This window comes from Oncorhynchus masou, chromosome 20 (genome assembly GCF_036934945.1).
Source record: "Oncorhynchus masou masou isolate Uvic2021 chromosome 20, UVic_Omas_1.1, whole genome shotgun sequence".
Classification (NCBI taxonomy): domain Eukaryota; kingdom Metazoa; phylum Chordata; class Actinopteri; order Salmoniformes; family Salmonidae; genus Oncorhynchus; species Oncorhynchus masou.
Window position 1 is genome coordinate 4,053,729 of NC_088231.1, and position 16,362 is coordinate 4,070,090.

Consider the following 16,362-nt stretch of genomic DNA (forward strand, 5'->3'; position numbering starts at 1 on the left):
GGGCCCCTGGTCTTGTTACCTGCCTGATGATGTCTTTACCACACTTTACCCCACCATAAAGTTGGATAGAGGACACACAAAATGTACTACTTTAAAATGGAGTTAGCCCTCAATGTTGCTGCCCATTTGGTCAAAAAAGCAGCCATTGAAAAGATAGGGGATGAGCTCTCGTGCATATCTATGGTAAAGGAGGGTTTGGTCCCTTCATGAAAATCTCCACTGGGTTTGTATGCTCCAGGGTAAGTTGTGGACCTATCCTACCCAGGCCTCTTATCTTGTCTATCCTCTGTTCTGTAATGCATTGTTATGGTCTATGGAGCTTCTGTCTGTGGTGTCTGTGTCTGTCTTTTAGTCAAGGCTAAGGGCTGAAAACACATTGGTTTTTATTTTTAACTAAACAGCAGCATGTTCATCAACTTTCTCCAACAGTTGCTGAATTTCCTCTTCAGTTATGTGTGTGTGTGGCTGACTGGTACGTCAAGGGATTTCAAATGACAGGGTCTGTTCTGTTGGTGTGGCTGGAAACTAAAAATGGCCGACCCTTCTTTGGGGGGGTCCTGAGTGGTGAAAGGGGTTAACAGAGGATGTCCGCCTTCACGTGCAGAATTTTGGAGAAGCCTGGTCTCTTCTTCAAGCCCTGGAGGGTAAAAGAGGGATGGATGGAGGGCTTAGACCACTACACTCATTTATGCAGAGAAAAGTCAACATCACTTCTTTAGTTTGTAGACCATTGTGCATACGCACACACACAGTAGAGGCCGTTGAACCATCGTAAGTAAGGGTGTGTGTAAATGAGCGTGCCTCAATCTATTTCTATCGGAGTGAGTGCATTTGAGCATTAGGGTCCGGTGACGATATCGGCGTCGCGATACCCGTCAGTATCATGGCAAGGGAGCAAAACGCCAAGCGGCTTCAACGTCTTTAGGAAAATAGCCCTGATGTCGGAAACAAACACCAATACGTTGTCATTCCCGAGTCACATTTATTTATTTCCCAAAACTATTAGCACACTACATTTTCCATACAGCAGGTTTTAAAAAGCGGACTAAAAGAGTTCGGTCTGCGTTTTGCGTTTTCATATTCGACCACATGGGAAAAATATTGTGATGCCAATATCAGCCCTTATTAAGAATGCGTGAACCGAAAATACACTTAAGAGTGTTTCTCCGGGAGAAGCGGTATTTAGATACAGAAAAGGAAGCATATAACTACATTTGTAGACCAGCATATAACTAAGTTTGTAGACTGTGCTGGTTCCTTATAGCGGTTTTTACTGACTATACAGCACACACACACAACTCATAGGTTTCTCCCCCTCGAGGGTTTATTGAGTGTGACTAAATGTTTGCTCTGCTTCTCCCCAGTCTGGCTACAGACCTGACAAATGAACAGTGCCGAAATTACACACACACACTTTTAGCTCTCTGGAGTTAGTTACTTAACGGCTATGCGCAATCTAGCACAGCATCCACCAGGGAGAAAGGGGCACCTTCCACACTGACTCACAGAAGGAGGGAAGGCTCACACGCCCACCCTATTCCCTATTTAGTACGCTACTTTGACCAGGGCCCATAGAGAAAAATGTTGACGAAGTCCGAGTGCGAATATCGACGCTCTCTTCCTCTTAACCTCTGAGTGGGGACCGCCGTGGGCGTGCGACCGCCCTCAACGCCCCGCTTCCTCCCTTCAGAAAGCAGCTGGGATTAATTCCATTTCCTCAATTCCTCAGACGACCAGCTGAACTGGACTTCCTGGTTTGGAGTCACGTACGGTTCAGTGTGGTCGAGTTGTAACAATAAGACAACTCTCGCTCGCCCACCGAACCGTCGCTAAAGGATGCTACAGACTTAGTCATATACATTACATGTATACTGTGGGCAGGAGAGAACCCAAAGACAGGGAATTGTTTGGACTGGCATAGTTAGAACTGATCCAGAGTAAGTTTTAATAGTATTCCCCCCCCCTCCCCCCCTATGAAGTGTATTACACCCCCTTTTTAAAAATGATCTAAGATGATTTAAATGCCATTATTTGTAAGAGCATTTGGGATTCATCGGGACGTGGTCTCTGAAATGGAAGTTAAAGCTCCGTTCTAATTACCTGGAGCTTGTTCACCATCTCGTCAAACAGCTTCCTAGCCTCGGGGCTGCTGGGGTCCTCGAAGTAGTCCTCCACCCCGATCTGCACCACCATGGACTTCAGGTTACGACACACACCTGGAGGGGCGAGACTGTGTTTACAACCCTCACACAGAAGCAGCAGACTCGCCACCCAATTCCAAATAGACCCCCTCGACCCTACGCCCCCGGCCACTTGTGTAGATCTGAAATGATTGGCTGGATGAGAAAATTGCAGGCCTGGGTTCAAAAAGGGTGCTTACGCAACACCTTGAGCAGTTGCTTGCGCAATGGAAAACTACAAATGGGCAGGGATTTCACTTTTGGGATTGTTCTATTGGTTCCTTTGTGAAAATAAAGGACATATTTATTTGAACCTGGGTCTGGTGTAGGATGTACTCACTGTTGAAGTACAGCAGTGTCTTGTGGGTGGAGGTGAGGACCCACATCTCTCGAACCTCCAGACCCTCCCAGTAGTGTTCTATGTAGTGCACTATGCAGTATAGTCGGGTGTACTCACTGTTGAAGTGAAGCAGGGCCTTAGGGGTGACCGGGGTGGAGGTGAGGACCAGCATCTCCAGGCCCTTCAGACCCTCCCTGCACACCTCAGCTGCCACTTCCTGGTTGACCTCACTCACATGGTCCAGCTCCAACACCTGCAGACGCATGCAGTTCCTCGCTGCCGGGGGGGAAAGAGCGAGGAGGAGAGAAAGAGGTTGAGATGCCTTTGATACCAACAGCTTAGTCGGTAGTATGGAAATAAGTAGCATTGACCGCACCAGAACAGCCCATAGGGCAGGAGAATATCTTCCGTTTCTGTAGCGTGAGGCAGCTAGAAGCACAAGTACCCCCCGCCCCCCCGGACAGGACGCTTGGTATGTGCTAATTCATCATTTTTCAAGTGCTAGGTAAGATATCTAAAGAGCCTATCCCGAGTCTAAAGCAGTCATATACACCTGGCACCACGTATTGATATACGTTTGTTCACGGGTTGAAGTGTTAGCATTGCTTACACGAAAATAAAACTTAATAACGACGCTACCTAAAAAAAGTTGAAAAGAGAGACGGCCATAGCGAAAGCGCACATAACCAGCCTACAAAGCCAAAACAGTAAGTTCACCGTGTTTCTACCATTTGTATTTGTATTGTAGCTCAGTGACTTTCAACGTGGCACAGTGATAGGAAGCCACCTTTCAGTTTGGCAAAAGCTTTGCCCTGCTAGAGCTGCCCCGGTCAACTTTAAGTGCTTGTTATTGTGAAGTGGAAACATCTAGGAGCAACAATGGCTCAAGCGCTAAGTGGTAGGCCACACAAGCTCACAGAATGGGACCGCCGACTCATCGAGCTTCATGAAATGGGTTTCCATGGCCGAGCAGCTGCACATAAGCGTAAGATCACCATGCGCAATGCCAAGCGTCAGATGTCGGTCCGAAGGACTAATCTGGGTTTGGCGGATGCCAGGAGAATGCTACCTGCCCCAACACATAATGCCAACTGTAAAGTTTGGTGGAGGAGGAATAATGGTCTGGGGCTGTTGTTTTTCTTGGTTCAGGTGAGGCCTCTTAGTTCCAGTGAAGGGTATTCTTAACACTCTAGCATACAATGACATTCTGGACAATTCTGTGCTTCCAACTTTGTGGCAACAGTTTGGGGATGACAATGCCCCCCGGCCACAAAGCGAGGTCCATACAGAAATAGTTTGTAGAGATTGGTGCGGAGGAACTTGACTGGCCTGTAAAGAGTCCTGACCTCAACCCCATCGAACACCTTTGGGATGTGGGATGAATTGGAATGCCCAAAATCAGTGCTCGACCTCACCATTGCTCGTGCCTGAATGGAAGCAAGTCCCCGCAGCAATGCTCCAACATCTAGCGGAAAGCCTTCTCAGGAGAGTGGAGGCTGTTTTAGCTGCAAAGGGGGGACCAACTACATGGGTTTGGAATGAGATGTTTGAGGAGCACGTGTCCATTTACTTTTGGTCATGTAGTGTATGTTTGAAATTCACTGCTCGACTTGAGGGACCTTACAGGTATGTGTGGGGTACAGAGATGATAAACACTACCATTGCACACAGAGTGAGTCCATGCAACTTATTGTGTGTGACTTGTTAAGCAAAGTTTGACTCCTGAACTTAATTAGGCTTTCCAATAAAATAAAAAAAAGAGGTTGAATACTTTTTCAGCTTTACATTTTTAATTAATTTGTAAGAATTTCTAAAAACACAAAACATAATTCCACTTTGACATTACGGGGTATTGTATGTAGGCCAATGACCCAAAATCTAAATTTATAAAATGTTAAATTCAGGTTGTAACACAACAAAAATGTGGAAAAAGTCAAGGGGTGTGAATACTTTTTGAAGGCACTGTAGGGCTCTGGCCAAGAGTAGTGCACTATATAGGAAATAGAGTGCCATTTGAGAGGCACTCAATGTCCTTTCCTTTTGCCACCCCTCATCCTCACTCAGCCCATGTTTGTTTATTTTAAAAAGGTTTATTTCACCTTTATTTAACCAGGTAAGCCAGTTGAGAAAATGTTCTCATTTACAACTGCGACCTGGCCAAGATAAAGCAAAGCAGTGCGAAAAAAACGACAACGCAGAGTTACACATAATCAAACGTACAGTCGATAAATGTGCAGATGATGATGTGCAAGTAGAGATACTGGGGTGCAAAAGAGCAAGAGGATAAATAACAATATGGGGATGTACTGATAGACAGACCACCAACACAACTGTTTCTCATCTAGCCACAAAAGTAATTTCCTCCCTCTGTTCCTGCATGCTGTGAATCGTGAGTAGGAACGTAATAGCTGGGTTACATTTTTCCTTCTGACTGGGAGGGTATTTGCAGTCGCACGCATCCCGCTTCCCATATGTGTGGACGGGCCAGAAATAAATCAGAATATTTTGTTCCTCAGAAGAAGAAAAAAAGGGAAAAAAATCTAAAATGTGACAAATAACCCTTTGAAGTTCTATCCATCAAACAAACAGTCCCTCCAGGATTCCGTAATCGCATAATTCAATGCAAAATCTACCAATAAGCGTATATTATGCGAGAGCTCGCAATTTTGACCAAATCCTGCACTTCTAAGCACATAAAATGGGTCCAATCAAAAGCGGGTTAGTAACTTTGACTAATTACTGCACTGTTACCGTGGAAAATGGCCCAATCCAACCACACGTCAACAAAGTTTCCCCCCCTAGCCTGTCAGCGTATTCACGTGAGAAGATCATGGGTGATTGTTGATGGCTTGACAGGCAGTACAACGAACAGAAGCATATGAGAACGTCAGAATAGTTCCCACAGCAAAGTGGTAGCAGGGAAGACCGTGGCAAGCGCTGAAAGTAGTATGAATCAAGGTGAGTGGCGTTTTACTCCGCTAACCTTGGCTTCAGTAGGGTGGTCGGCACTCTGCTCGCCCCAGTCTGTCTATGGAGACGCTGCTCAAAGAGCTGAGTGTAATTTTCCAGCTTTGCCGTTTTAAACTCTCTGGAAAACATCATACGGATCACGAAAGCACAATCTTTTTTATTTTTAGAAATGGAACAGTACATTTCAACCACGATATTCTATTTCTGTGTTTTCTGTTGTTTGTCTCCCTTACAACCCTTTCAGGGAAAAAAAAATCTCTCAAGAATTTTGAAGACAACTTATTAGAAATAAATATTGATCCTCAAATTGAAAGCGATTGATCAGCTTTGAATCCATTTGGGGGGGGGGGGGGTTTGAGAGAGAGAGAGAGTGAGTTGGAATGGGAGGTGCATCTTGTGTTGATAGCAAGCCCCAAGCCTGATGGATTGGAGAGGTGTGTGTGACTGATGCGTGAGTGGATTATGACAGAGCTGTTTGTTCAGGAAAATAAAATAAGCACTTTAGATGTTTCTAATTGTTTTTGGATGATGTATTCTGCTTTTTATTGCTTTATATGAAATTAGCGTGAAGAAGAAAAAAAACAATCGCAAAATGTATCGCAGAATTTCAGAAAAGCTGCCGCAAAAATCAAGCATTTTTGGCCGCAGAAATCGCAACAAAAACAGGCGAAAACCTGGAGGGACTGAACAAAGACCTCTGATACGAGCCATACAAAGCACTTCAATTCAAATGGTTTCTTTTTTCTGAAAGAATAGTCCCTATATCAGTTTATTTATTAAATCATGAGATATTTATCCAAATGAAATTCCTCACCCAACGAGGCCAGTCCCTGAATGCCACATCCTGCCCCGCCCACGCCGAGGGCTCTGAGGTGCGGCCAGCATCGGCCAATGGTCTGCAGGCATCGGTTGCTGAATCGAGCCGGTTGTTGGCTGGAGGAGAACGAGAGAGAGGTACGTTACAATATATGTGTTAAGAGTATTCATAAAATAAACGTGTTGCCTCTCACCATGGATGTAGTGGTGCCACCTGGAGGGAGATTATGTCTCTACAGCCTGCTCCTAGAGCCCAGATCACCTCCTGTCCTACAGGGTCTGTGGCACTCCTAGAACAAAAAACACCAATTCACTATACTTCATGGTATATCAATCTAGACACACATTCATAATATATATCAGGGGTCTCAAACTCATGGCATGCGGGCCAAACGTGGCCCATCTACTGATTTAATGTGGCAGATTAAATGCTACTGTACTTACAGTATATTCTGTAATACCACAGTGGAATACTATATAGTATAGTATCCATACTGTAGTGGATTATATTGTACAGAGTGTGAGCACCCCGTGGTGGTAGTACCTGTAACGACCGGTGGGTTGTTTAGCAACAAAGCCGGTGCATGCACAATCGTGGAGCAAAACAGGCGGAGGTTGGCTTAGAATCAAAGGATTGTTGACAACATGCAAACTATATTTCCTCTCCAAAACTTTATTGAAAACATAAATACACAATGAGCACTTGTTGTCTCTCAAATACATCATTGCAGTTGTTGGTTAGCTAGCGTCGTCGGTTAGCTAGCAAGCAAATGATTTGCGATAAGAGTAAAAACCTCTCAAAACAAGATTCAGGCCTTCTGGGAATGTTAGAAAATCCAAAAGTTATGGCGGCGTTAGAAGGTTGAAGTGGTACAATGTAAATGTACTTTTAATCTGTCTGTCTGCATATTTCAAGACGTCGCATTTGAGGCTGCCTTGAGAGAGCCGATGGGTTGAACGATGCTTTTGTGTACTAAAGAAAATGTCTGCAGCATTGAAGGTCCCCAAGAACACAGTGGCCTCCATCATTCTTAAATGGAAGAAGTTTGGAACCACCAAGACTCTTCCTAGAGCTGGCCGCCCGGCCAAACTGAGCAATCGGAAGAGAAGGGTCTTGGTCAGGGAGGTGACCGAGAACCCAATTGCCACTCTGACAGAGCTCCAGAGTTCCTCTGTGGGGATCGGAGAACCTTCCAGAAGGACACACTTCTCTGCAGCACTCCACCAAATCAGGCCTTTACGGTAGAGCGGCCAGATGGAAGCCACTCCTCAGTAAAAGGCACATGACAGCCCACTTGGAGTTTGCCAAAAGACACCTAAAGGACTCTCAGACCATGAGAAACCAGATTCTCTGGAGAGACCTGAAAATAGCTGGCAGCGACGCTCCCCATCCAACCTGACAGAGCTTGAGAGGATTTGAAGAGAAGAATGCGAGAATCAGTTTTTCCTTTGTCGTTATGGGTTATTGTGTGTAGATTGATGAGGAAAAAAACTATTTAATCCATTTTAGAATGCTGTAACAAAATGTGGAAAAAGTCAAGGGGTCTGAATACTTCCCGAATCCACTATACTGAATGAACACTTAATTTAATGTAATACATAAATAAAATCTATTTAGTCTCACATAAATAATGAAACGTTCAATTTGGTTTAAATAATGCAAAAACACACCGTGTTGGAGAAGAAAGTAAAAGTGCAATATGTACCATGTTTAAGTTCCTTGCTTAGAACATGAGAACATATGAAAGCTGGTGGTTCCTTTCGACATGAGTCTTCAATATTCCCAGTTAAGAAGTTTTAGGTTGTATTTATAGGAATTATGACGCGTCGACTATCTCTCTCTATACCATTTGTATTTCATGTACCTCTGACTGTTAGATGTTTGTATAGGCACTATAGTATTGCCAGCCAAATCTCGGGAGTTGATAGGCTTGAAGTCATAAACGGAGCTGTGCTTCAAGCATTGCTAAGAGCTGTAAAGTGCTGTTTGATTGAATGCGAGCCTGCTGCTGCCTACCACTGCTAAGTCTGACTGCTCTATCAAATCATAGACCTAAATATAATAATAAACTAACAAACAAACAAACGAGCCTTTGGTCATTAATATGGTCGAATCCGGAATCTATCATTTAGAAAACAAAACGTTTATTCTTTCAGTGAAATACGGAACCGTTCCATATTTTATCTAGTCTCAATATTTAAATAACTAAGTCTAAAAATGTTACGTCATAATTATGTAAAATCCGGGCAAGTGAATTACGGTCTTTGTTAGGAAGAAATGGTCTTCACACAGTTCGCAACGAGCCAGGCGGCCCAAACTGCTGCATATACCCTGACTGCTTACACAGAACGCAAGAGAAGTGACACAATTTCCCTAGTTAATATTGCCTGAAAACATGCATTTCTTTTAACTAAATAGCCAGATTGATTGTGTATTGATTTGAAGGAAGGTGATGTTTATGGTTTAGGTACATTTGTGCAACGATTGTGCTTTTTTTCCCACGAATGTGCTTTTGTTAAATCATCACCCGTTTGGCAAAGTTGAAGTAGGCTGTGATTCGATGATAAATGAACAGGCACCACTTCGATTATATGCAACGCAGGACCATCTAGTTAACCTAGTAATATCATCATCCATGTGTATTTAATTAGTGATTATGTGAAGACTGATTGTTTTTAATAAGATAAATTTAATGCTAGCGAGCAACTTACCTTGGCTCCTTGCAGCCACAAGGTCCTTTTGACGCTACACTCGCATAACAGGTGGTCAGCCTGCCACACAGTCTCCTCGTGGAGTAACAGGTGGTCAGCCTGCCACACAGTCTCCTCGTGGAGTAACAGGTGGTCAGCCTGCCACACAGTCTCCTCGTGGAGTAACAGGTGGTCAGCCTGCCACACAGTCTCCTCGTGGAGTAACAGGTGGTCAGCCTGCCACACAGTCTCCTCGTGGAGTAACAGGTGGTCAGCCTGCCACACAGTCTCCTCGTGGAGTAACAGGTGGTCAGCCTGCCACACAGTCTCCTCGTGGAGTAACAGGTGGTCAGCCTGCCACACAGTCTCCTCGTGGAGTAACAGGTGGTCAGCCTGCCACACAGTCTCCTCGTGGAGTAACAGGTGGTCAGCCTGCCACACAGTCTCCTCGTGGAGTAACAGGTGGTCAGCCTGCCACACAGTCTCCTCGTGGAGTAACAGGTGGTCAGCCTGCCACACAGTCTCCTCATGGAGTAACAGGTGGTCAGCCTGCCACACAGTCTCCTCGTGGAGTAACAGGTGGTCAGCCTGCCACACAGTCTCCTCGTGGAGTAACAGGTGGTCAGCCTGCCACACAGTCTCCTCGTGGAGTAACAGGTGGTCAGCCTGCCACACAGTCTCCTCGTGGAGTAACAGGTGGTCAGCCTGCCACACAGTCTCCTCGTGGAGTAACAGGTGGTCAGCCTGCCACACAGTCTCCTCGTGGAGTAACAGGTGGTCAGCCTGCCACACAGTCTCCTCGTGGAGTAACAGGTGGTCAGCCTGCCACACAGTCTCCTCGTGGAGTAACAGGTGGTCAGCCTGCCACACAGTCTCCTCGTGGAGTAACAGGTGGTCAGCCTGCCACACAGTCTCCTCGTGGAGTAACAGGTGGTCAGCCTGCCACACAGTCTCCTCGTGGAGTAACAGGTGGTCAGCCTGCCACACAGTCTCCTCGTGGAGTGCAATGTAATCGGCCATAATCGGCATCCAAAAAGGCTGATTACCAACTGTTATGAAAACTTGAAAATCGACCCTAACTAACCGGCCAATGCCGATTTAAAAATCGGTCGACCTCTAATGCACACTGTACTGTATTATGTGTGATCGCCCCCTGGTGGTAGTACCTGTATGTGACGGCCTGTAGGGCTCGACAGTAGCAGCTGGCAAGCCATAGGGAGCGGTCAGTTAGCAGGTTGGGACAATGAGACACCTTGAGGATCAATAGGTTCCCTCCTGTAGCCTTCAGCAAGGACTCCAGACCCTCTTCCAGACAACCCCTGGGAGGGAGGGAGGGAGGCAGAAACAGATATACAAAAAACAAGTTAATGTTTTTTTTTTCACTGAATAACCAATTACTCCGTACAGAACGAGTATTGTCCTGGAGTTGAACAAGGCACTGCAGCAATGTATGCATCTGGAATTGTCTGTCTAAGCAGTAGAATGTTAATAATGCATGGCATTATGCCGTTCTGACCAAGAGAGTCAAGACAAATGTTGTACTAAAATGTGTTCAATCTGTTTGTGCAAATCATAATAAAACAGAATTAAAGCCATTTTGTATTTATAAGGATAAGAGAGCAAGCATGCAAATGCAGTGTGCACAAGCACGCACGGCCTTGACTCAGTGCATTCTTAACCGGCGATAGTATATAGACTAGGAGAGGGAGAGAGAGTGAGGGAGATATGGGAGAGAGAGAGATGGAGATATGGGGGAGAGAGAGTGTGAAGGGAGATATGGGGGAGAGAGAGTGTGAAGGGAGATATGGGGGAGAGAGAGTGTGAAGGGAGATATGGGGGGAGAGAGAGTGTGAAGGGAGATATGGGGGAGAGAGAGTGTGAAGGGAGATATGGGGGGAGAGAGAGTGTGAAGGGAGATATGGGGGAGAGAGAGTGTGAAGGGAGATATGGGGGAGAGAGAGTGTGAAGGGGGATATGGGGGGAGAGAGAGTGTGAAGGGAGATATGGGGGAGAGAGAGAGTATGAAGGGAGATATGGGGGGAGAGAGAGTGAAGGGAGATATGGGGGAGAGAGAGTGAAGGGAGATATGGGGGAGGGGGGAGATATGGGGGAGTGAAGGGAGATATGGGGGGGAGAGAGAGAAAAGGGAGATATGGGGGGGAGAGAGAGAAGGGAGATATGGGGGAGAGAGAGAGAAGGGAGATATGGGGGAGAGAGAGAGGGAGATATGGGGGAGAGAGAGAGAGAGGGAGATAAGGAAGAGGGGGAGAGAGAGAGAAGGGAGATATGGGGGGGAGAGAGAGATAGGGGGAGAGAGAGGGAGAGAGAGAAGGGAGATATGGGGGGAGAGAGAGAGAAGGAGATATGGGGGGAGAGAGAGAGATATGGGGGAGAGAGAGAGGGAGATATGGGGGGAGAGAGAGAAGGGAGATATGGGGGGGGAGAAGGGAGATATGGGGAGAGAGAAGGGAGATATGGGGGGAGAGAGAGGGAGATATGGGGGAGAGAAGGGAGATATGGGGGGAGAGAGAGAAGGGAGATATGGGGGGAGAGAGAAGGGAGATATGGGGGGAGAGGAGGGATATATGGGGGGAGAGAGAGAAGGGAGATATGGGGGGAGAGAGAGAAGGGAGATATGGGGGGAGAGAGAGAAGGGAGATATGGGGGGAGAGAGAGAAGGGATATGGGTGGAGAGAGAGGGAGAAGGGAGAGGGAGATGGGGGGAGAGAGAGAAGGGAGATATGGGGGAGAGAGAGAAGGGAGATATGGGGGAGAGAGAGAAGGGAGATATGGGGGGGAGAGAGAGAAGGGAGATATGGGGGGAGAGAGAAGGGAGATATGGGGGGAGAGAGAAGGGAGATATGGGGGGAGAGAGGGAGATAGGAGAGATGGAGATATGGGGGAGAGAGAGAAGGGAGATATGGGGGGGAGAGAGAGGGAGGGAATATGGGGGAGAGAGAGATATGGGGGGAGAGAAATGGGTGGAGAGAGAGAGAAGGGAGATATGGGTGGAGAGAGAGAGAGGGGAGATATGGGTGGAGAGAGAGAGAGGGAGATATGGGTGGAGAGAGAGAGAGGGGAGATATGGGGGAGAGAGAGAGAGGGGAGATATGGGTGGAGAGAGAGAGAGGGAGATATGGGGGAGAGAGAGAGAGGGAGATGGGAGAGAGAGAGAAGGGAGAAATGGGAGGAGAGAGAAGGGAGAAATGGGAGGAGAGAGAAGGGAGATATGGGGGGAGAGAGAGAGAAGGGAGAAATGCGTGGGAGAGAGAGAGGAGAGATGACGGGGGGGAGAGAGAGAGGAGAGATGGGGGGAGAGAGAGAGAGAGGAGAGATGACGGGGGAGAGAGAGAGAGGAGAGATGACGGGGGGAGAGAGAGGAGAGATGACGGGGGAGAGAGAGAGGAGAGATGACGGGGGAGAGAGAGAGGAGAGATGATGGGGGGAGAGAGGAGAGGAGAGATGACGGGGGAGAGAGAGAGGAGAGGAGAGATGACGGGGGAGGGAGAGAGGAGAGATGACGGGGGGGAGAGAGGAGAGATGACGGGGGGAGAGAGAGAGGAGAGATGGGGGGAGAGAGAGAGGAGAGATGACGGGGGGGAGAGAGAGGAGAGATGATGGGGGGAGGGAGAGAGGAGAGATGATGGGGGGAGGGAGAGAGGAGAGATGATGGGGGAGGGGAGAGGAGAGATGATGGGGGAGGGAGAGAGGGATGACGGGGGAGGGAGAGAGGAGAGATGACGGGGGAGGGAGAGAGGAGAGATGACGGGGGGGAGAGAGAGGAGAGATGACGGGGGGAGAGAGAGAGGAGAGATGACGGGGGAGAGAGAGAGGAGAGATGACGGGGTGGAGAGAGAGAGGAGAGATGACGGGGGAGAGAGAGAGATGATGACGGGGGGGAGAGAGAGGAGAGATGATGGGGGGAGAGAGAGAGGAGAGATGATGGGGGAGAGAGAGAGAGGAGAGATGATGGGGGGAGAGAGAGAGGAGAGATGATGGGGGGGAGAGAGAGAGAGGAGAGATGATGGGGGGAGAGAGAGAGAGGAGAGATGATGGGGGGAGAGAGGAGAGAGATGGGGAGGGGGAGAGAGGAGAGATGATGGGGGAGAGAGAGAGGAGAGATGATGGGGGGGAGAGAGAGGAGAGATGATGGGGGGAGAGAGAGAGGAGAGATGATGGGGGGGAGAGAGAGAGGAGAGATGATGGGGGAGAGAGAGAGAGGAGAGATGGGGGGGGAGAGAGAGGAGGAGAGATGATGGGGGAGAGAGAGAGAGGAGAGAGATGATGGGGGGGAGGAGAGAGAGGAGAGATGATGGGAGGGGGAGAGAGAGGAGAGATGATGGGGGGGAGAGACAGAGGAGAGATGATGGGGGGGAGACAGAGGAGAGATGATGGGGGGGAGAGAGAGAGAGGAGAGATGATGGGGGGGAGAGAGAGAGAGGAGAGATGATGGGGGAGAGAGAGAGAGAAGATGATGGGGGAGAGAGAGAGAGGAGAGATGATGGGGGGGAGAGAGAGAGGAGAGATGATGGGGGGAGAGAGAGAGGAGAGATGATGGGGGGAGAGAGAGGAGAGATGATGGGGGAGAGAGAGAGAGAGATGATGGGGGGAGAGAGAGGAGAGATGATGGGGGGGAGAGAGAGGAGAGATGATGGGGGGAGAGAGAGGAGAGATGATGGGGGGAGAGAGAGAGAGAGATGGGGGGGAGAGAGAGGAGAGATGATGGGGGGGGAGAGAGAGGAGAGATGATGGGGGAGAGAGAGAGGAGATGATGGGGGAGAGAGAGATGATGGGGAGATGATGGGGGGGAGAGAGAGGAGAGATGATGGGGGGGAGAGAGAGGAGAGATGATGGGCGGGAGAGAGAGAGAGGAGAGATGATGGGGGGGGAGAGAGAGAGAGAGATGATGGGGGAGAGAGAGAGAGAGATGATGGGGGGGAGAGAGAGAGAGAGATGATGGGGGAGAGAGAGAGAGAGAGAGGATGATGGGGGGGAGAGAGAGAGAGGAGAGATGATGGGGGGAGAGAGAGAGGAGAGATGATGGGGGGAGGAGAGAGAGGAGAGATGATGGGCGGGGGAGAGAGAGGAGAGATGATGGGGGAGAGAGAGGATGGGGAGAGATGGGGGGGGAGAGAGAGAGGAGAGATGATGGGGGGAGAGAGAGAGGAGAGATGATGGGGGGGAGAGAGAGGAGAGATGATGGGGGGGAGAGAGAGGAGAGATGATGGGGGGAGAGAGAGAGGAGAGATGATGGGGGGAGAGAGAGATGAGAGATGATGGGGAGAGAGAGAGGAGAGATGATGGGGGGGAGAGAGAGAGAGGAGAGATGATGGGGGGAGAGAGAGGAGAGATGATGGGGAGAGAGAGGAGAGATGATGGGGGGAGAGAGAGAGAGATGATGGGGGAGAGAGAGAGGAGATGATGGGGGAGAGAGAGGAGAGAGAGGAGATGATGGGGGAGAGAGAGAGAGAGGAGAGATGATGGGGGAGAGAGAGAGGAGAGATGATGGGGGGAGAGAGAGAGAGGAGAGATGATGGGGGGAGAGAGAGAGGAGAGATGATGTGGGGGAGAGAGGAGATGATGGGGGGAGAGAGAGGAGAGATGATGGGGGGAGAGAGAGAGGAGAGATGATGGGGGAGAGAGAGAGAGGAGAGATGATGGGGGGGAGAGAGAGAGGAGAGATGATGGGGGGAGAGAGAGAGGAGAGATGATGGGGGAGAGAGAGAGGAGAGATGATGGGGGAGAGAGAGAGGAGAGATGATGGGGGGGAGAGAGAGGAGAGATGATGGGGGGAGAGAGAGAGGAGAGATGATGGGGGGAGAGAGAGAGGAGAGATGATGGGGGGAGAGAGAGGAGAGATGATGGGGGGAGAGAGAGAGGAGAGATGATGGGGGGAGAGAGAGAGGAGAGATGATGGGGGGGAGAGAGAGAGGAGAGATGATGGGGGGAGAGAGAGAGGAGAGATGATGGGGGAGAGAGAGAGAGAGGAGAGAGATGATGGGGGGGGGGGGAGATGGGGGAGAGAGAGGAGAGATGATGGGAGGAGAGATGGGGAGAGAGGAGAGATGATGGGGGGGGAGAGAGAGGAGAGATGATGGGGGGAGAGAGAGGAGAGAGAGATGATGGGGGGGGAGAGAGAGAGGAGAGATGATGGGGGGAGAGAGAGAGGAGAGATGATGGGGGGGAGAGAGAGGAGAGATGATGGGGGAGAGAGAGAGAGGAGAGATGATGGGGGGAGAGAGAGAGGGAGAGATGATGGGGGAGAGAGAGAGGAGAGATGATGGGGGAGAGAGAGGAGAGATGATGGGGGGAGGAGGAGATGATGGGAGAGAGAGAGAGATGATGGGGGGGGAGAGAGAGGAGAGATGATGGGGGGAGAGAGAGGGAGAGATGATGGGGGAGAGAGAGAGAGGAGAGATGATGGGGGAGAGAGAGAGAGGAGAGATGATGGGGGAGAGAGAGAGGAGAGATGATGGGGGAGAGAGAGAGGAGAGATGATGGGGGAGAGAGAGAGGGGAGAGAGAGGAGATGATGGGGGGGGAGAGAGGAGAGATGATGGGGGAGAGAGAGAGGGAGAGATGATGGGGGGGAGGAGAGAGATGATGGGGGGGGAGAGAGAGGAGAGATGATGGGGGGAGAGAGAGGAGAGATGATGGGGGAGAGAGAGGAGAGATGATGGGGGAGAGAGAGAGATGGGGGGGAGGAGATGATGGGGGAGAAAGGAGAGATGATGGGGGGAGAGAGAGGAGAGATGATGGGGGGGAGGAGATGATGGGAGAGAGAGGAGAGATGATGGGGGGAGAGAGAGAGGAGAGATGATGGGGGGGGAGAGAGAGGAGAGATGATGGGGGAGAGGGAGAGAGGAGAGATGATGGGGGGGAGAGGAGAGATGGGGGGGAGGAGATGATGGGGGGAGAGAGAGAGGAGAGATGATGGGGGAGAGAGAGGAGAGATGATGGGGGGAGAGAGAGAGGAGAGATGATGGGGGGGAGAGAGAGGAGAGATGATGGGGGGGGAGAGAGAGGAGAGATGATGGGGGGAGAGAGAGAGGAGAGATGATGGGGGGAGAGAGGAGATGATGGGGGAGAGAGAGGAGAGATGATGGGGGGAGAGGAGGAGAGATGATGGGGGGGAGAGAGAGGAGAGATGATGGGGGAGAGAGAGAGAGAGAGAGATGATGGGGAGAGAGGAGAGATGATGGGGGAGAGAGAGAGGAGAGATGATGGGGGAGAGAGAGAGATGATGGGGGGGAGAGAGAGGAGAGATGATGGGGGGAGAGAGGAGAGATGATGGGGGGGAGAGAGATGGGAGAGAGATGATGGGGGGGAGAGGAGAGATGATGGGGGGAGAGGGATGATGAGGGGG

At 49.6% G+C, this 16,362-nt stretch overlaps 1 protein-coding gene across 1 annotated transcript in view; it reads right to left on the minus strand.

Moving 5' to 3' along the window:
- Positions 1–551: 551 nt before the first annotated feature.
- Positions 552–16,362, minus strand: part of LOC135506707 (F-box only protein 41-like) — a 97,418-nt gene continuing 81,607 nt past the window's right edge. The window contains exons 9-14 of the mRNA XM_064926047.1: positions 10,164–10,316; positions 6,501–6,596; positions 6,305–6,423; positions 2,638–2,796; positions 2,101–2,216; positions 552–637 (exon numbers count right to left, since the gene is read on the minus strand). Coding sequence (XP_064782119.1) covers positions 575–637; positions 2,101–2,216; positions 2,638–2,796; positions 6,305–6,423; positions 6,501–6,596; positions 10,164–10,316 — 706 coding nt within the window. The 3' untranslated portion in view covers positions 552–574. The remainder of the gene's footprint in view (positions 638–2,100; positions 2,217–2,637; positions 2,797–6,304; positions 6,424–6,500; positions 6,597–10,163; positions 10,317–16,362) is intronic.